This window comes from Zalophus californianus, chromosome 5 (assembly GCF_009762305.2).
Source record: "Zalophus californianus isolate mZalCal1 chromosome 5, mZalCal1.pri.v2, whole genome shotgun sequence".
Classification (NCBI taxonomy): domain Eukaryota; kingdom Metazoa; phylum Chordata; class Mammalia; order Carnivora; family Otariidae; genus Zalophus; species Zalophus californianus.
Genome location: NC_045599.1, coordinates 49,691,791 through 49,712,447, shown reverse-complemented (window position 1 = coordinate 49,712,447; position 20,657 = coordinate 49,691,791). Strand labels below are relative to the sequence as shown.

At 38.7% G+C, this 20,657-nt stretch overlaps 1 protein-coding gene across 2 annotated transcripts in view; it reads right to left on the bottom strand.

The window, feature by feature from the left end:
• NLN (neurolysin) overlaps positions 1 to 20,657 on the bottom strand; it is a 94,045-nt gene that overhangs the window by 49,912 nt on the left and 23,476 nt on the right. The window contains exons 1-3 of one of the 2 annotated variants that reach the window (XM_035727546.1): positions 11,486 to 11,511; positions 5,851 to 6,110; positions 1,694 to 1,842 (exon numbers count right to left, since the gene is read on the bottom strand). In XM_035727546.1, the coding sequence (XP_035583439.1) occupies positions 1,694 to 1,842; positions 5,851 to 6,082 (381 nt within the window). In that variant the 5' untranslated portion in view covers positions 6,083 to 6,110; positions 11,486 to 11,511. Of the gene's footprint in view, positions 1 to 1,693; positions 1,843 to 5,850; positions 6,111 to 11,485; positions 11,512 to 20,657 lie in introns of those variants that run through there. The other variant, XM_027604624.2, reaches the window with a different exon arrangement.

Sequence of the window (20,657 nt, the reverse complement as noted above, 5' to 3'; positions counted from 1 at the left end):
AATCAGAGAAAAGCATTAGATAGGACATATAACATTAAGATTGCAATACCTTCTTGAGGCTAGAAAGTCCCAAATGAAAACTTAGAAGTCAGAATGAAAACAGAGTTGATCAAAGGAAATTAGAAATTCTGGGAAAAAGTTCTAAAATACATATATAATATAGAGCTAGAAAGGAAATTAGATTTTGGGGGGATGAAATAAGAAATAGGAGACTGTAGGGCACCTGGGTGGCTCATTAGTTAATTGCCTGCCTTCGGCTCAGGTCATGATCCCAGGGTCCTGGAATCGAATTTTGCAACGGCTCAGGTCATGATCCCAGGATCCTGGAATCAAATTTTGCAACGGGCTCCTTGCTCAGCAGGGAGCCTGCTTCTCCCTCTGCCATTCGCACTGCTTGAGCTCGCTCTCTCTCTCTCTGACAAATAAATGAATAAAATCTTTAAAAAAAAAAGAGAGACTGTAAGGGCCATGATTTGAATCACATAGAATAATAACTGGGGTCAAAAGAATAAACAATGTAACAATATAACTGTTACATTGTAACAGTTATAACAATTTATGTTATTTTTATAGTGCTAAAGATGAACAGTTATGAACCACAGAGATGAATATAAATTACAGGGGGAAGAGTGCCTGTTTGACATGAGGACAGATAGCATGAACATTTTACATGTCTAAATAAAGTCTTGATTACATATTCTTTAGTAAGTTACATATAAAACATCTGAAATAAAACTGCTTTTTTATTTAAACTCTTGCCATTATTTGCTAAAAAGAACAAAATTTTTGAGGTTTTGCATTAAAGACACATGCAAAATTAAACAAAAATGTCTAAGATTATAAAAAAATGGTTGTTTTCCTAACAAACTGCTGAGTGTCATGAAAATTTCAAAGCAAAGACATAATGAAATTCTAGGAAGCAAATCAACATTGGTAATGAAAAAAGCAAAACATTCAAGACAGACCCACCTAAAATATTCATTAGCCATCATTTCTGTGAGTCCTGAAAAATGTACAGGAATGATGTGTGCAGCATCAACAGTTAGGTCATCAACATGATGGCCAAAACCACATGATATTTGCAGATAAACTCACAATTCCATATGCTTGTAGCTGACCTGATCTAATATAAACCCTGCAACATTTTGAAAATTCTAAGAGGTTTTTACATTGAACCATTACGTTCATGATGGTTAAAAATCCTTAAATTTATAGATGTACACTTCTTTTACACTTGGTCTTCAGTGTTAAGTGAATATAACTGGCAATTCAACATAAACCTATGTGGTATAACAATATATAACACTAAAAAAAACCAATATATAATGCTACGCTATGCCCATTAATATAATCATTAGAAACAAAATCCAGAAATTTTCAAATATTTCTTACTGTTGGTCAAAGATTTTTATTTTTTATAGTAGATTTCATTTTTCTTTTAAAGGGATTTATAATGTTAGGGTGCCGGGGTGGCTCAGTCGGTTAAGCTTCTGACTCTTGATTTTGGCTCAGGTCATGATCTCAGGATTGTGAGATCGAGCCCCATGAAGGGCTCTGCACTCAGCAGGGAGTCTGCTTGGGATTCTCTCTCTCCCTCTCTGACCCCACCCCCCTTTTGCACGCACATGTGCGCGCTCTCTCGCTCTCTCAAATAAATAAATAAATCTTTAAAGGGATTTATAATGTCATTTACCTGTAAATGTACAATTCTCAGAAATATATCTTCTCTCATGCTCATCTCAATATCAAAACGAGAAAGTCTTTTGTCTGCTTCTGTACTTGCTGCCCGTACATCTTTGTCAGAGGAGACGTGCTGGGGAAAGTCTAGCATGGTTCGTTCCACTGTCAATAGAGGAAAAAACCATAAGGACTCATCAAATCAGTACTAAGAAAAATACCTCCTACCTAGATGAATGATTATCCCAATTTAACTTTTCACTTTATACTTTCTGTAAAGGTTCCTAAGGCTATCAAGAAACAGCATCTAATGCAGGACTTGGCTGTGGCACTGGCATTATTAGGGACAATAAGGGTGTACACTGAGCACTTAACAAAGTATATTTAGGGTGTAATTTATTAACTGGGAATGCAGAAGGATAAAGACATAGTTCTCATAGTGACGCGTTTTATAGTCTGGGATGTGGGAGTATGGAATAGTTTGTGAAAAGATAAAGAACAATACAGGATAGAGCAGCTTACTTGTCAACGAACGGGATAGTAACTCAAAGACAGCAGTACTGAGAACTGGAGCACTATGTAATGCCTCACGGGGAAGGCTGGACCTTAGTATGGGCAGGGTAAGAGGAAGATCTCAGGAGAGGATTGGAGGGGAGACTAGAACAAGCATGGGGACTGGAAGAGACAGAGGATGTTTTAGAAAAAGGCAGACCAGGGGCGCCTGGGTGGCTCAGTTGTTAGGGGTCTGCCTTCGGCTCAGGTCATGATCCCAGGGTCCTGGGATCGAGCCCCACATCGGGCTCCCTGCTCCGCGGGAAGCCTGCTTCCCCTCTCCCACTCCCCCTGCTTGTGTCTCTCTGTCAAATAAATAAATAAATAAATCTTAAAAAAAAAAATTAGGGGCGCCTGGGTGGCTCAGTTGTTAAGCATCTGCCTTAGACTCAGGTCATGATCCCAGGATCCTGGGATTGAGCCCCACTCGGGCTCCCTGCTCAGCGGGAAGCCTGCTTCCCCTCTCCCACTCCCCCTGCTTGTGTTCCCTCTCTCGCTGTGTCTCTCTCTGTCGAATAAATAAAATCTTTAAAAAAAAAAAAAAAAGAAAAAACGAAAAAGGCAGACCAATTTAGTGGGAGGGGGTTTGTTTAGAATAGAAATTCTTAACCTTTACTACAGATTCCTTAGAGAATCATGTCAAAAACCCTCCCCCAAATGCTAACATTCATACAAGCGTAAAAAAGGTCCATACAGTTACAGAAGATTCCCAGAAATCTCAGTGGACACAACCAGTAAGCAGCTCAATATTGGGGCTATTCCTCTTACATGATGGTGGTAATGCAGTCTGCTCTAATTTTCACATATTAGAATTGTTTCTTGGGTTTTTCATATATTTGTATTTTGACTTTAATCGGGCAAAAATCTGATGTCAGTAAAATAACCCATCTTACAGGAAAAAAATGAGTATGGTTTGTAGGTCACAGCTATGCTGTGACAGTGAATACATGTTTGTTGTCTTTAGTACTTGGGCGGTATTCTAAAGAGGTAAAACTTCCACATGTGATACACAGTAGAGAGTAGAACATACCAAGAAATTGTCTAGTTAAACCAGCTACCTCACTTAGGTCGGTCCTCTTCGAACATTGCTACAAATAAAGCTATAAAAAGTTGCCTAAAACATCTGAATAAATTCATAAGGTATGGTTTTAAAAATCAAGTTAAATAATTATTCTTTAAGTATTTCATGTAAAATATGCACTTTTATGTCTCTTGATTAAAGAAAGAATGGAACAGAATTAAAATTTCATATACACAGCACTTGTTTGATAGAGTTAACTATATAGTTACAATTTGTTTACTTTTTAAAATTAGCTCAAGAAGATATTAAGAAAAAAATCAAAATTGCTCCAGAACTAAAATGAAGAGAACAAAATGCAGGAGCCTAAAATTGGAAACATATTTTTTTTTTTTTTAAGATTTTATTTATTTATTTGACAGAGAGAGACATAGCGACAGAGGGAACACAAGCAGGGGGAGTGGGAGAGAAGCAGGCTCCCCACCCAGCAGGGAGCCCAATGTGGGGCTCGATCCCAGGACCCTGGGATCATGACCTGAGCTGAAGGCAAACGCTTAATGACTGAGCCACCCATGCACCCCGTTAACATATTCTTAAACAAACCATTTCCTTCCTTACTTTGCCACAAAGACCTGAACCAGACTTATGTTCTCATTGCCAAACTATAAACAGTACCTGACACTAGACAAATGAGGTTTTAACAGCCATTGCAGGAGGCAGATCGAACTCTGAGAATATGTACCAATAAGAGAAAGTTAGTCTTTTAAAAAAAAGCTACTCCTAAACTCAAAAATTTTTATGATTAACTCAAAAAGCTAAACTTATGGGATAGCAAGAATACCAGACAACTAAAAGTATATCCAAAAGATGTATTATTGGGGGGGGGCGCCTGGATGGCTCACTCGTTAAGCATCTGCCTTCGGCTCAGGTCATGATCCTGGGGTCCTGGGATTGAGCCCCGCATCAGGCTCCCTGCTCGCCAGGGAGCCTGCTTCTCCCTCTGCCGCTCCCCCCTGCTTGTGTTCCCGCTCTTGTTGTCTCTCTCTCTGTCAAATAAATGAATAAAATCTTTAAAAAAAAAAGATGTATTATTGGGGAAGAGGCAGAATTTAAGATAATTTTTAAAAAGATTTTGTTTTTTCCCCACTGATTTCTGTATTTGTTAAATGCGTAAGTCACCAGGCTGGTATACCATCTTGGCCATATGTGACTGAAGAATTGACACTCTGAACGAAGGACAAAACCACATACAGGGAGGGAGATACACATGAAGCTGCCTTCTGGGAAAACTCTGCCAAATGGGGACCAATTCCATCCCTCTTTTTTTTTTTTAAGATTTTATTTATTTATTTGACACACAGAGAGAGAGAGAGCATAAGCAGGGAGAGTGGGAGAGGGAGAAGCAAGCTTCCCGCTGAGCAGGGAGCCGGATGCGGGGCTCAATCCCAGGACCCTGGGATCATGACCTGAGCCGAAGGCAGACACCCAACGGACGGAGCCACCCAGGCGCCCCATCTATCCCTCTGACTTTGACTAATGAGACCAACCAGGTCTTTCTTATTCAGCAGTTTAAACTCAAGACTTTTAGCCAGATTTAGTGGTCATTAATCAGAGTGAAGCAGGTGGTGGTAAGAGGCAGAAAATGAAACAGAAGAGGTAAGAGAGTCCCTATTACGGTGGGACGTAGGGAAGGGAACTCTTGGTGATGAGGGGCTGATGGGGGTAAAGAGAGGACTACGTCACTAGGGCTGTGCAGGATTCTGGACAACCTTCCAAATTCCAGAATACATACAAATGTTTATGATATCCAATTCTACAGATAACCTATGTTCTTACAAAGCCTGGATACATGGCCAAGGTTGCTTAGTCATAATACACTCGAGAGTACACCTAACCCTTAGGGGCAACTGACGTGAATCTTCATTCCTTTTAACTCAAAGGGCCTAATACTTATATTACAAAGATAATATATTTTAAGTGTAGGAAATATGGAAAATAGAGAAAAGCAGAAAGAATAAATTTTTAAAAATCAACTGTAAACCTAAAACTTAAGAAATTAGCTATTATTTAAATCTGTGTATTTTCTTCTGGTTTCCTTCTCTGTGATTTTTTAAAAATGTTATTAAACACTGTTCCTTAACATGATCTTAATGGCTACATAGTGTTGCAGAGGCTGAATGTATCACTATTTGGCCTTTCTACTGGTTGGCACCCAGGGGTTGTTTCCAAGCTTTTGCTATGACAGAGTACCTGTTTAAACATGAATTCATACACAATTTTTCCTGTATCTGATTATTTCCTTAGATTAAAAGCCTAGATGCAGAACTGGAGGGCTAGGATGTGAACTTCTTAAGAGTTTTGGTGTATTATGTCAAAATACTCTCTAGAAAGCAGCTGTAACGAGAAGGTACATTTCGTAGCACCTCTGCCAACATAATAAAAACATTTTAATCTTACTTAATTCAATTCTAGACAATTAATTAATGATTATGGAAAAATCAATGTCTTGTAAAATTGGAAAATGGACTGCCCAAACAGAATGCATAAGATGGGTTATGAGGCCTACAAAATGAACTGTCGAGGTGTTTCTGCATCCCACTCACCTATATACTTCACTTCTACATCTGCCAGTGCTTGCAAACAGTTCTCATAAGTTACTTCCTCAACATCAAGCATTCCGATAGCATCGTACACCTGTTTGGTCTGCACGATGAGCTCCTCAGTTCTTGTTTTAATTTGCTCTGGTGAAAGATCCCATCTTAAAACATTTCTGCCAGCCGCAGTATAGGAAGACATTGCCTGAAGAGGAGACATCACTTCTCTTCCTAAAGTCATTCTGAATAAAATCCTGGAACCACCAACTCTAAAAAGAATCAGAAAAAGAATAAAAATTAAGCACTTGTTGGTCCAAAGTCAATACACAAATGCGTATTATCTAATCGAATTAAAAAGGACTTTTTCATAAAATTGAGCAAATCTCTTTCAGGTGAACACATAAGCACAAAACTAAATGCCTTTGTATTTTTTTTCCTCCTTGAATGCAGATTTAATGGAATTAGTACTTACCAAACACTGAATTGGTTATGTAATTAAATCATGTTGAGAAATAAAGTTAGTGTCAAAGACATAATATTGTCCTTTACAAATTAAACCAGCAATCTTTCTTACTTAAATGTTTTTCCTGTGCTGGGATGCCTGGCTGGCCAAGTTGGTAGAGCATGTGACTCTTGATCTTGGGGTTCTAAGTTCAAGCCCCATGTTGTGTGTAGAGATTACTTACAAAAATAAAATCTTTAAAAAATAAAAATTAAAAAGAAATAAATGTTTTAAATGTTTTTTCTGTGCCAACATCCACTTACAATGTAACAGACTCAAAACATATTTTGGGATTCAGCAAGGAAACATTTTCAAAAATGCTCTTTTTATAATGAACAATGTAAAGATTTTTTAACAAAAATTTCATGTAAATCAACTATGGCAATTTGAATTTAAGACTTGGGAATTAAACTCTGGTATTGCTATGACGTTATTCTAAAAGATAAAAGAAAAAGGAGATTAAGTGTATGGTACCAAGCTTTCACTTCCATAAAACTTTAAACTAATAATTGATGCCATACATGTGTATATATGTAATATATACCATATAGTATAATTTTAGAGTCTATAAATAAAAATATAATTAATAGCTAACATTTGTTGTGTGTTTAGGTACTGTACTAAAGGCTTTCCATTTATTCACTCAGTCCTCACAACAAAACTATGAGGCAGATAATGTGGTTATTCTCATTTTACCAAAGAGGAAACTAAAACACAGGAAAGTTAAGTAACCTGTCCAAGGTCACACAGTTGGTAATATGGTAGGAGCTAGGATTAAAAACATAGTAGAGATCCAGAACCCGCACTCTTAACTACTATGCTAAACTTCATTCCTATTATCTTACAAGATCCCAAAACAACCTTATGTGGTAGGCAGCGCATTATTCCCTTTTAATAGAAGATGCAGTTGAGGCTCAGAGAGGCTAAGTGACTTATCTAAGGTCATTCACTTAACAGATACTTCTGAGCATATACTGTCTGGTCATTGTGACAGGCATCAAAGAGAAACAGGCAAATTGAGTAGGACCCTGCTATTATAATACAGTGGAGAAACGAATTGATAAATGAACTATTATACTATATTGAGATGAGCCCTATGACAGGGATAAACAGAGGGAACTCTGAAAGACCACAGAAGGAAGTTTTCTAGGAAGATTTTCCGGAGGGTACAAGGAGCAAGCCAAGATCTGGACGTGTCCAGAAATTATCCAAATGCCAAAAGCTGTAAGGAGAGAGGTCTGATAAGGTCAGTTGGAACTAGAGAATGAAGAGCCTTGGGAATCACTGAAGAGTTCAACCTTATCCTGAGGGCAGTGAGAGAGCCATCAAAGGGTTTTAATCAGGTAAGACATGAAGTAAGGTACACATTCTAGAGAAATCGCCTGAATTATAGTGAGTTGAAAGGTTTGGAAAAGAGAGATCATACTAGGGGAAAGCGATTACTGTAACTGGGGCATAATATTATGGTATCCTGAACTAGGAAATAGGGGGAACTGGAGTGACTTAGAAGATATTCAGGAACTAGAATCAATATGATGTGGTACTTGGTTTAGGTGTGGGTAGAGGGAGAGAGAGTCAAGGATGTTGTCCAGGGTTCTGTCTTGAAACAGACGGATGGGTGGTGGTGGTACCATCACTAAGCTAGGAAATTCAGAAGGAGGTGGCTCTTTGCAGGGAAAAGGAGAAATTCAATTTTGGACTTGCCAAGTTTGAAGTGGCTGCAGCACATGTAAGTGGAGTTCATTAATATTAGATGGTAATTGGAGTTAAAGGGCTGGTTGAACTGGCCCAAGGGAGTTTGCAGAATAAGAACAGAACAACTGAGCCTTAACTCTAATTTAGTCATTGAGGTAGAACGAAACAAGCCAGAATGGATTTAGGAAGTTGTGAAAAGTACGCACAGAAAAAGGGAAGGAGTGCATAAGTGCTAAATGTACAAATCTCAAAAAAGATGGAAGAGTCTGTTAAATTTAGCAGCAGGAATGTCCCTGATGGCTCTGGCGAGAGCAGTGTCAGTGGGATGTTAGTGGTGGAAGTCAGAATCCTATGACTGAGGGGGAGGAAGAAGGTAAAGAACTGGAGAGTGCATCTAAGCAATTCTCTAGAGCTGGATATATTTCAGATAAGAAGAGAGACTACAGCCTCAGTAAAATAAATAAAACAGGTAAAGTGGGAGAACTTAGGTTATAGTAAAAAAAGTATGAGTTTGAATTTAAGAATTCAAAGGTTAAGCAGTCTGACAAGATCCAGGACATTTTCCCAGAAGTGGGCGGTTGATATAAACGAGGCGGAAGAGTACAAATGGCCGACCATCTAGTATTGGATAAATTGTCTATGTGAGGGGTCCCTGGGTGGCTCAGTTGGTTAAGCGGCTGCCCTAGGCTCAGGTCATGATCCCGAGGTCCTGGGATCGAGCCCTGCATCAGGCTCCCTGCTCTGCGGGGAGCCTGCTTCTCCCTCTCCCTCTGTCTGCCACTCCCCCTGCTTGTGCTCCCTCTGAGTCAAATAAATAAATAAAATCTTTTTAAAAAAATCATCTATGTGAACACATAGAGTCAGCAGCTTGATAGCTGAGCCTGGGAAGAGAAAGGAAGACTGAGCCAGAAACCAAAGTCTTCAAAGACTGGAGAAGACCAACCAGGTAGTTGGTGGAGGACATCATAAGCAGGGCATACAATGATAAAACAAGACTGTGAGCCTCAAAGGTGTTTTCATACAATGGTGAAGAAGTGTTCACCGGGAGCATAACTGGGGGGGGAAGGCAGGAGCTGGGGAACAAAGAAGATGCAGTCTTTCCTCCTTACTTTGTGCTATATGGGGTGTGGAAGAAAAAGGGATGTAGAGAAACTACTTTCCCCAGGGTTGAATGTATTCCAGTAAAGGTTAATAGAAGAAAAGACAATCCGGAGAGTATAAAAAAGTGGAGGAGTTTGTTTATTATGGGACAAGGGTTCCAGAAAAAATGAGGGAGAAATCTAAGAGTAGAATAGATAGCTAGATAGGTGTTGGTTGTCCAGCCATTTGCTGCTTCTGTCTAACTAAGTATGTATACATTTTTCTTCCCGGTACCCATGCACCACCAACGCCCCTGCCCCAGTCCATGATCTGTGAAGGTAGCTGTCTTTACCCTCAGAACTCCTGTTCCCAATGTGTGTAAGTGAACAAGCTTATGTCCTGGACAGTAGCTGGTATCCACCTTAGGACAAAGAGAAGAACCTGACTTAGGATGAAACAAACACTGTGAACAGAAGGAAGGAAAGCAAATATTTACTGATATCCCTGAGCCCCTGCATCAGTTAATTCTGAAACCTGACCTAGAGCTACTTTCATTATGTTTAAGCCGGTTTGAAGACAGTTTCATGTTATTTACTTCATAGAGGATCCTAACTGATACAGGAATGAAAACTGATAAAGGAATGAACACACACACACACACACACACACACAAACAAGTATGAAGGTCACAACAAGAAATAATGGATGACTGGAGGGTCTTAAATGCTTGGTGGTGGCTGAAAATAATATGGACGAAAAGTTCGGTGTGTGGAGTTGGCTGAAAATGTCCAAAATAATTATTTCCATAATCCCTCATGGAAACACAGAACTGAGGCCACAAGGAGTCAGCCATGACCACGACTGACCGGCTTTCCAAGGAAGTTCCAGTAAGAGTGAAGAGGCTGGTCATGGGATTGCTGATGTAATGACCAGCAAGTGGACTGATGACTGAAACATAGCACTTCTGCAGCTTAACCCTGTTCTTTTCTCGACTCTTCCAAGTACAAACCAATTATTACAGACAAATTTTCATTATTGTTAAACACTTTTTTTTTTAAGATTTTATTTGTCAGAGAGAGAGAGAGAGCACAAGCAGGGGGAGTGGCAGGCAGAGGGAGAGGGAGAAGCAGACTCCCCGCTGAGCAGGGAGCCCGACGAGGGGCTTGATCCCAGGATTCTGGGATCATGACCTGAGCCGAAGGCAGCCGCTTAACCGACTGAGCCACCCAGGCACCCCACTGTTAAACACCTTTAAGAGAAAATTACTTCAAACATTTATTGATAAGATAAACCTCCACTAGTTTTCCTTTATTTCCTAATATTTATTTAAAGGTTGAGTGTTTGATCACAGCATACGTGATTTTAACTCAGTGAAACTGGTAAAGATATGAGCACCTCCACCCTGGCTGAAAAGGTATACTCATAATCACCCTTGTATGGTTTCTGTTGCAATTAATGAAAAACTACCCCTTCCTTGAAGTGATACTATTCCCCGAATATGGAAGGGATAAAAAGAAAGGAACAAAAGTTAGAAACCATAATTTTATGGGTCAAAAGAACACATTATATATATATATATATTTATTTTAAAGATTTTATTTGACAGAGAGAGACACAGTGAGAGAGGGAAGACAAGCAGGGGGAGTGGGGAGAGTGGGAGAGGGAGAAGCAGACTTCCAGCAGAGCAGGGAGCCCGATGCGGGGCTCGATCCCAGGACCCTGGGATCATGACCTGAGCCGAAGGCAGACGCTTAACGACTGAGCCACCCAGGCACCCCTATTTTTTTTACCTTATACTTTTTCTAACCTTTTGGGATTCTGTTTTAATCTCTTTCAGGATTTATAATTCTTGTTACCAAAGAAAAGGAGACAAAAGGATTCCCTCCTACTTGTAACTAAAACATTTTGATCTATTAAGAATTTTTCTATCTGCATCGTCTCTGCTTTTCCTCTTCCTTCGTCATTTTGCTGAATTATCCCTATTCCCCTTTGTTATGATTTCAAGCTCACTCAACACTTCAGATGCTGGTACGTTTATCTTTTCTTCCCCTTCAGTGGCTCCGCAGCCCTGGAGAACTGCACCTGTGTGGGAGAACCAGTACACCTGCAATCACTCTAGCAAATGTGATTGTACCCTTGAGACTCTGGTGAGGATTTTTCTGGTAACTTTTTGCAACTACGAAGTACCAAAGTTGAAAGCAGGCAACGCAGCATGATTCTGTCTTCTCTACAGGAGTTATTACATGTAATTATTTGAAAATGAGACTCTAGATTAAAGCTGAGGTTTCTACTATGTAATTAAACACTAATTTGTTTGTTTTTCTTTCTATAAACTTCCAGGCTCTATTATTTCTGTACCATCCATACCTTCTTCATTGTCTCTTCTCTCTTTAAAGCGCTTTTCAACACAAAACTCAAACTTCTACCTAAGAAATAATACAGCATATTACAATGGAATTGACAGGAAGGTGCATTTGTTAGGGCTGCTGTGTCCTGTGTCCAACAAACAAATAAGGCTTGGCAAAAACAAAAACAAAAACAAAAAACAAGTGGCACAGATTTTGAAAGAGATCACCAGGTTGCAGAATTTCATTAGGAAAAATGAGCATGCTACAATTATTCTGAGTTAATTACTGTTTTAAAATTTTTGCAAAACATTTTATGGAATGTACTTTCAGAAATGCTCTGACTTATTGGATCATATTCTTTTGAAGCATAGTTTAAAGGCCCCCATTTCCTGCCATCAGGGCTTCTTTGACCATTCCTGTTCATCCAAATCTGAGCTTCTATCGCCTTTTACTTATGCCATTCATTTTAGGCATTTAAATTACTATCATCCACCTGTTCAATTGGCTTGACTCATACTCTGAATTAGACTAGGGCTTTCCCAAGCACAATAACCACTGTACATATCTTCTGTCAAAATCCCCAACCCTAACACACTGCACACTGCTGAGCACACAGTAGATGCTCATTTTGTACTTGAGATGGGACTGATGTGGCTAAAACACTGCAGCAACACTATCTTCCTTCAACGTCACAAATAAATACCCATGCAGGAAAACGTGTTTTATTAGAGCCAGGACTAGAGTGAAGATCATTCTGCAAAATGTCCTAACTTCTATTCCCCAAAATTTACACTTTATCCATGTCCTCATCCTTTCTCTAAAGTGGTGGCATAGCATTTCCTGAAACTTCCCCAATTCCTTAAAACACCTGGCAAACAGTCCTAGTATTGACTTTAGAACTAATGTTTATCTATAAGCTGCTATTGAGGACTGTAATGTTCCCAGACTGGAATTATGTTTTCGATCTCAACTCAAACTTCACCTTCTCCAGGAAGCCTTTTTTGACTATCTTTAGCTGTTTTAGGAACCATTCCTCTGTTAACAAATAGCACTCTACATGTCCAATGACCAAAGCACTTACCATACTGAAGGGTAATCACCTATTGACTTGGTTGTGTGTCCAACAGACCTTGAGCAGAGACTGGGTTTTAGTGATACATGCACACCCTGAACCTAACATTGTTTGTGGTACATGTATATTTTAACGGTGACAGGCTTACCCAAAAAATTCCACTTAAGGTTATTTAATACTTTTCTTCTATTATCTACATGTCCAATATACAAGTAGTTCCATCTGAGAGTATTTAGCCTCTGTTGAGCATTATATAAAGCTCTGATCTGCAATTAGAGAAGATGGTACAGACAGGAAGACAGCACGTATTGGATGGACTCAAGCATCCTGAATGTTGCTAATAATTTTTTTCTGAATCGACTGCTGAATTGGAGAAACAAATTCAGGATTAGTACTCAATTGTTATTGAGCCCTCCAGTTTGGGTACTTAGAGCTCTCTAACAAAGGTAAGCACCTGGTATTTGAGTTACTAGTGGTCTAGGCAACAGCTTTTTCATGTAAGGACTTTTTATTTTTGTATTTTATTTTTTTTAAAAGACTTTATTAATTTATTTTGAGACAGAGTGAGAGTGAGAGAGAGATCATGAGCAGGGGGAGGGGCAGAGGGAGAAGCAGGCTCCTCGCTGAGGACCCTGGGATCATGACCTGAGCTGAGGGCAGATGTTTAACCGACTGAGCCACTCAGGCGCCCCCATTTAAGGACCTTTTAATTTGGCTTAGGATAGACCTGTTCCATGAACGGAATGTTATAGAATTACATGCCTTAGAATAAGTCACCTTTTACCAGTAAACAGAGACTCAGAGTCTTAGCCAAAATTATTTTTGATGTTCTTTAGCAGAACTGATGTCCAGAAAAATCCTTCTAGCTTGACTACTGAGTTTACAGGGAATGCAATTAAGTATGATAATCTCTTGAACCTCTACCCATTCCCGTGTTTTTTCTCTTAGTTTTAAAGAAAGAGGTGTCTTCCAACTTATGGTCTTCAATTTTCACGTCCTGCAAATTTTCCACTTACTGTCTCCACTTCCTTGTCTTATCACTAATTCGTCTACATTATTTCACTAAAAGTTCCCTGGCAAAGCTCACTTTTACTCTTTCCTAGTCCTTCTTCCACTTTTCTGACCATTTATTCTCCGTCTCCTCTGCTGGCTTCTCTTCCCGTACCCACCAAAAAAAGTTGGTGTCTCCCATGATTCCATCCAGATGCCTACCTAGAGCTCTAGACCTGAAGACATCTCAAATGTAACATGTTCAAAATGTGATCTTTCTCATGAATTCCTACTCCCAGTTTACTCATCATCTAGGCTCCGAAGCTAGAAACTTGCCACATATATGACTGGTAAGTATCATCATCACTCCCACTATTTATTAAGAGCCTGTTAATGTGCTGGCATTATATCAAGAGTTTACATGATTTTTCTTGTTTAATCCTCCCAAGAAGCCAAGAGGCACATATTAATAACCTACTTGTATGGGGCATGGAGAGTAAAGTGTCAAGATCACAAAGCAGGTGTGGAGGTGGGATTTAAACCTAGATCTGCATGCAAAAGCCCATATTCTTAACTACTATGCTATACTCATGTTGCAACACATCCTAGAGAAGGAAAACAGTAGATTTCTCACTAGTCACACCTCCATGATTGTCCACCCGGCTCGTAATGGGAGAGAATCAGGCAAGTCAAGCATACATACTGGCGTCACTTGTCTCATCTGCTATCCATACCACTCCCTGAAGGAATGCTGCAAGGGCTGTGGAGGAGTGCCCAGCTTCAGCTTTCATCCAGCTCTGAAAAACAGGCCATGTAGGCATAGGCAGCTTAGAGTCACCCATTTTCAAAGACTAAAACACCTCAAATTGGGACAACCTGATGGTTACTCTTTGCACCCAGGTCTCATTCTTTTCCAGAGCCCTTTGATAACTGTTCTTAGGTAAGCAGTAAACTACTTGAAAAAGTGTACTCACCAGAAGCTGCAAACACATTCTTAATGTACTCAGGAAAACAATTTTACATTTCACGTAGATAAGGTTCAGCTGAAGCATTCTAAGAAAACTTTTATGCAACAAATGCTAGTTCTTTATTCCCTGGTGATTTCTCAGATAAGATACAGTGAGCTATTACCATCATCTGTGAATATGCCTACACTCCAGATTATATTATCAAGAAAAGATTCATCATAAAGGGACTTCCCATGAGGTAAATTAGTTGTTTCAGTCATTCCTTTAATTAATACTTACTGAAGTTACAAAGGTGAATAAGACAGTTATTGCCCTGCAGGAGCTTACAGACTAGTGAGGAAGAGACAAAGAGACAGAATATAAGGCAGCAAATTTTATATGAATAAAGTGATGGGGAATTTAGAGGACAGAGCAAGCAACTCTGCCATGGGGAAGTTCTTCTGTATTTCTCACTCTCTGCATACAGACAGACAGACACACACACACACACTTCTTTCTTTTATATCCTTTGTATAAAATATTTTATTTTCAATATTTTATTTTTTGTTCTTATTAGCTGTTGCTAAATAGCTAACAGAATTGATCTAGAGTTACTATACTTCCATTTTATTTCAATTAGCATTTGTGGAAGGTCTTCCACGTGTATTCCAGGAAATGTTCCTAACATTAGCTACTTCTAACTTCTAAATTCCTTAAGTTCAATGTTTCTGGGTCTATATGTCAACTGGATACTTACTCTATACAATCTGTATTAAAAAACTAAAAAATAAATGACACATCTAAAGACTGCTTTGGTCTTTCTTCAATCTATTAGGAAAAAAGCATGAATTTATAAGTTAAGTCCCTATGAAGTACCTGATACTCAGTAGATGTTTGTTGAATGAATTAAAATCAGTATGAAGATCGAATACCAGCCATAGATTGGCTGGTGAAACACTCAGAAGGCTGACTGATCTGTTTCTCCTAGGTCAGGGGAAGAATGAAGACATTCTCTTTCTAATTCTACTAGAATGTAAGCTCTTTAAGAACACACTCCATGTCTTACTCACCTTTGTGTTTCTTGGCAAATGTGGAAGAATGTCTTAGTTCAAAGTATACATGTTGTAATTGTTGAATCAATGAGATAGAAAAGTGATGAAAAATCTAAATTTGTCCTAGAATGACTATTAAGTTCAGCCCAAGACACCAAGTAAATAAGGTAATAAGGCAATCAAGAGAAAGTGCCAAGACAATAAAGTTGTTGAAGAAAAGTAATTAAGTAAGGGATCTATCATAAAGATACTTTGAGTCATGGACACATTATCTACAGAATATGCCAGTAGATTTGGAAAGTGAAGCACACAATAAGACTGCTCTTGCTTCCACCTGCTGGTATGGGAAAGTAATTTCTTAGATTATACAGAAAATGTTTAGCAGCTCTAGGAAAACTTTGAAAAAAAATGAACTTTCAAAGCGCTCTTGCAAAGGTAACATAGCGCGCTTTCCATAAAGAATCCATTCACAAAAACGTATACCATGATCTCAGCCACAAATACTTTGAATACAGAGCAGAACTACCCTAAACATAGAGACATTCCAGTGGCCTTTATTTTGAGTAGCCTCCTATGTTTGATAAAGCTAAAAGCAGTATCTATTTTCTTTCATTGTACAGTCCCTTTTTTGCACTCACAGAAGTAGCATTTAAATTTGATGACTAATGGTCACAGAAATTCACACATGTGAAAATACACAAATACATAGAAATGAGTGGATATAAAACTGGTGAAATGTGAATAAGGTTAGCAGATTGCATCAATTCCATATTGTAACTGGGGAAAACGGTATGAAGTGGATATGGGACCATTCTGTGTTATCTCTCATAGCTGCATGTAAATCTGTATCTCAACATTTAAAGTTTTTTTTAAGATTTTATTTATTTATTTGAGAGAGAAACACAGAGATAGTGACAGAGGGAGCAAGAGAGAGCATAAGCAGGGAAGAAAGGGAGAAGCCGGCTCCCTGCTGAGCTGGGAGAACCGACTCAGGGCTCGATCCCAGTACCCTGGAATCATGACCTGAGCTGAAGGCAGACGCTTAACCGACTGGGCCACCCAGGCACCCCTCAAAATTTGAAGTTTTTTAAAAAGGTGGCTGAGTGCTGTATATACCACTGTGGCTCCTTTAAGGGGAGGGAGAGTCAAAGTATGACTGGCTTTTCCAAAGTATAAAATCCATGACTCCACAATGACATACATGAGTGAAAAAGAAAGGAGGAAGGAAGGAAGGAAGTAAAGAAGGAAGGAGGTAAGGAACCAAGGAAGGAAAAAAACAAGCTCCCGTACAGGTGAAATCCAAATATTTGGTGTAGACACTCCAAAATGCTCAAGAAGGTGAAGGTGAAGATTAATTTCTCTCCTGCCTTGGGTATGGGCTGCACTTAGTGACTTGCTCCCAGAGAGGAAGGGCATGGAGAAGTGGGGAAAAGTAACTTAACTTAACAGGAGAGAAACCTGGCAAACCCTACCTCAGCCAACTGACCAAGATTAACATCATCAGTGATGTCAAGTAGACACTGTGTACCCCTAAACATGATATGATAAAAAGGGCACAATATCTCTGCAATCTTCTTCCCCAAAACCTATAACCTTAGTCTTATTGTGAGATAAACACAAACTGAGGAATATTCCATAAAATACCTGTTGGTACTACTCAGAACTCTCAAGGCCGTTAAAAAACAAAGACTGAATCATTCTCACAGCCCAGAGGAGCCTAAGGGAACATGTGGATTAAATATAATGTGATCTCCTGAAAAGGGATTCTGAAAGAGGAAAAGGACATTTGGGAAAAATAAGTGAAATCTGAATAAAGTATAGAATTTAATTAATAGTAATGTACACATATTGGTTCCTTAGTCGTACTAAAGAACCGCTCTTGGTTCCATAGTAATGTAAGATGTTAACATCAGGGGAAACTGGGTAAGGGATTTATGGGAACTCTCTGTACTATCTTGGCAACTTCCCTATAAACCTGGAACTGTTTAAAAAAAAAAGTTTATTTTTAAATATCAACAAAAATTTGATGACTAAAATGACTGGGGCAGCTATAAAGGTCCAATCTTGGTCTTACATAATGAAAATATACTATTTATTCTGGAGCCAATGCCACATACAACTTTAGTTGTGTACAACTTCCTATTATCAGTAAGGCTTAAAAGCAGAACTAATTATATTGTACAAAGTCTCCCCTAGGAAAGAATGATGATACAGTTTGGTGAACTCTTTCTTAAAATATTCGTGATCTGGGGTGCCTGGGTGGTGCAGTCAGTTAAGTGACCCACTCCTGGTTTCAACTGACTCCTGGTTTTGGCTCAGCTCTTGATCTCAGGGTCGTGAGACTGAGCCTGGAGTTGGGCTGGGCTTGGAGCCCGCTTAAGATTCACTCTCTCTCCCTCTGCCCCTCCCTGTTTCCCTGCTGCCCCTTGTGCTGTCTCTCTCTAAAATAAATAAATGAATCTTTTTAAAAAGTTAGTGATCCACTTAAAAAAAAAAAGGAAATTTTTAGATTTTGGAATGTAATGTAAATAAGTTCTTGTTCCCAAATTTCACTGTAAATAAATGAGAAGGGACTCTTCAAAGTCATCTTTTCCAAGAAATAGGAATAAAAATATAAAATGTTAGAAAGAAATTGCTTAAGGTCATGCGAAGAACTGTGTGACACTAGAAATACTTGTACTATTTCTACTGTTGGCAAAGAGAACTTATAGAGAAGGCTGATTACAAAGTTATAAGGAAGGAAATAGAAAAATCTCAGGTTCTGAAAAATAGGAAGCAGAAGATATTAGTCTAATTGTTTTTCTCCTAATGTTGTATATAGGACATGTGGTTTAATATTTATAGGTTTTAAAGAAATGCACTATAAATGAACATGAAAAGATTGCTTTTCTTAAATGCTTTAACTGGCTTAAGTAAAGCCACCTGAGAATCAGAGCATGTAAAATCAAGTGCTGCCTCACCAATGAAATCAAGACTTCCTTAATAATTCATTAGTAAATGGCCTACCCACACTCATGGAAAACCACAATTCAAAAAAGACATTCCACTTTTATTTTTCTCTAGGAGGATGAATAAATCATTTCCGGCACATTTAATTGGTGTTTGGGGTATACTTTTCACAATTGAAATCCTTACTTAATTACTCAGGAGACTTCTCTCCTCGGTACATTAGTTAATACTTAGGCCCTTTTTTGGGGGTCATCTCACATAGACATTTTGTTGAATGAATGATGATGGCTAAATCCTGTTAGGCCTAGCTAACAACTAGCTTGTTTTTCTTTTTAAAGACTGGTTCAGCCACAAATAGGTGTTTATTGTCATTACATGTGATGATGATATGTAGATTATGTATCTATTATCTATCAATTACTGTAGATTATGTATCTTTGAAAAATAATTTATCTCTCAGAGCTATATACTGAAATACTTATGATTAAGGTAATATAATGTTGGGAATATGTTTCAAAATAATTGAAGGAGGAAGTATATGAAAATAGACTGGCCATGAGCTGACAATTTTGAAGCTTGGTGAGGGAGGTGCGTCTACTAATTTTTGGCTTTGGTTTATGATTGAAATTCTACATAATAAAAAAATTAAAATGAATGACTTTTCATGTGCCTAGCTCTAGTTATTATTCTCACTTCAGACATGGTCTGAAAAACAGAACTTAACATGAACTCAATATATGAACTCATGCTGACAAGCATAGTAAAAGGGACACGAGGGGCACCTGGTTGGCTCAGTTGGTAGAGAATGCAACTCTTGATCTCAGGATTGTAAATTCAAGCCCCAGGCTGGGTGTAGAGATTGCTTAAAAATAAAATCTTAAAAATAAATAAATAAAAAGAAAAGGGATACTAAATGGAGCAAACCTTAAAGGAAAACAAGAGCACAAGAATAAATATATTTAACCCGTGAATGAAGATTTACAAATTCACAGTTTGAAGGGGCCTTAGAAACCAGCCAGTTCAAATCCTTTAATTTGGGATGAAGGCCAGTGAAGCCAACTATGGGCTTAGGCTTCAGCATTTTACTTTCTTGTAGATATAATGAATGTTCCATTGTAAATGGGTTGTTAGCGACGCTTCAAGGGACATGGCCAACAACTTTGAGTATAGCTATCAGATGGCTGGCATGCTACTTCACCTAGTTAGGAGTAAGCCTCTGGCAGCTGTGGGCCACTGTCAACCACCAATACCAGCACCATCAGCCAGCTGCCTGTACTTTTGTGAGAAATAAAGAAGTCAAGAGACTATGTGAGACAGGAAAATAATGACGACACCTTGTACTTCTATCAGATATGTACATCCTTAGCAAATTTTACATGATAAAAATGATTTCAAATTCTAGGACTGCCTACATAACCAAAAGGCTACTCTTTAAAGCAGAGAAGAGTTTCCTCACCAATAAAAGATAAAAGGTAGGTTTAAAAAATTTTTCCTAACAAACATGAAGATGAATAATTACCAACCCTCGGTCCTTTAGATTTCAAAGTCACACTGAAAGCAAAGGAAAGCACCTACCTGAATATAACACTAGGTCATTTTACTGACTTGTGAAGTCCTACCATGTCTATGCGCTACGCTAAGTGTTTCCTCGGCATCACCTCATTTAATCCTCACCCTATAGATGAAGAAACCAATGCAGAGAAACATTCAATTATGAACTCCAGAGTCACGTAGCTAAGTAAGTGGCATGTGTGGGATGTGAACCAAGCAATCTTATTCCAGAATCTGATAGCTTAACTATTTACTAAGCCAAGCTGCTGATTATCGGTAGAATAATAGAATTTCAGAACTGGAAGTCACTCAGAATGATTCTACTTTCTAGTGGAGCCCCAACAAGATTTGGTTAAGTGAGGATAGAAGGAGAAGGGGCATCCATGACCATTTTTCTGTTTTGCATAGAAATGAGTGAGAGCTAGAGGATTCAGGAGGAGAAGCAGATTAGACTGTTTCTGTTTCTTTTTCTTTTATAGGGGGAGGGTGAGAGGACTGGAGGAAAAAGGAGCTTTACATGTATTCAATTTTAGAAATATGCAGTTTGTAACACCAGTAAGCTATCCAAGTGGAGATACGTAATAGGCATTTGGAACTCAGAAGAAAGTGAATGCAAAGCTAGTTGGTAAA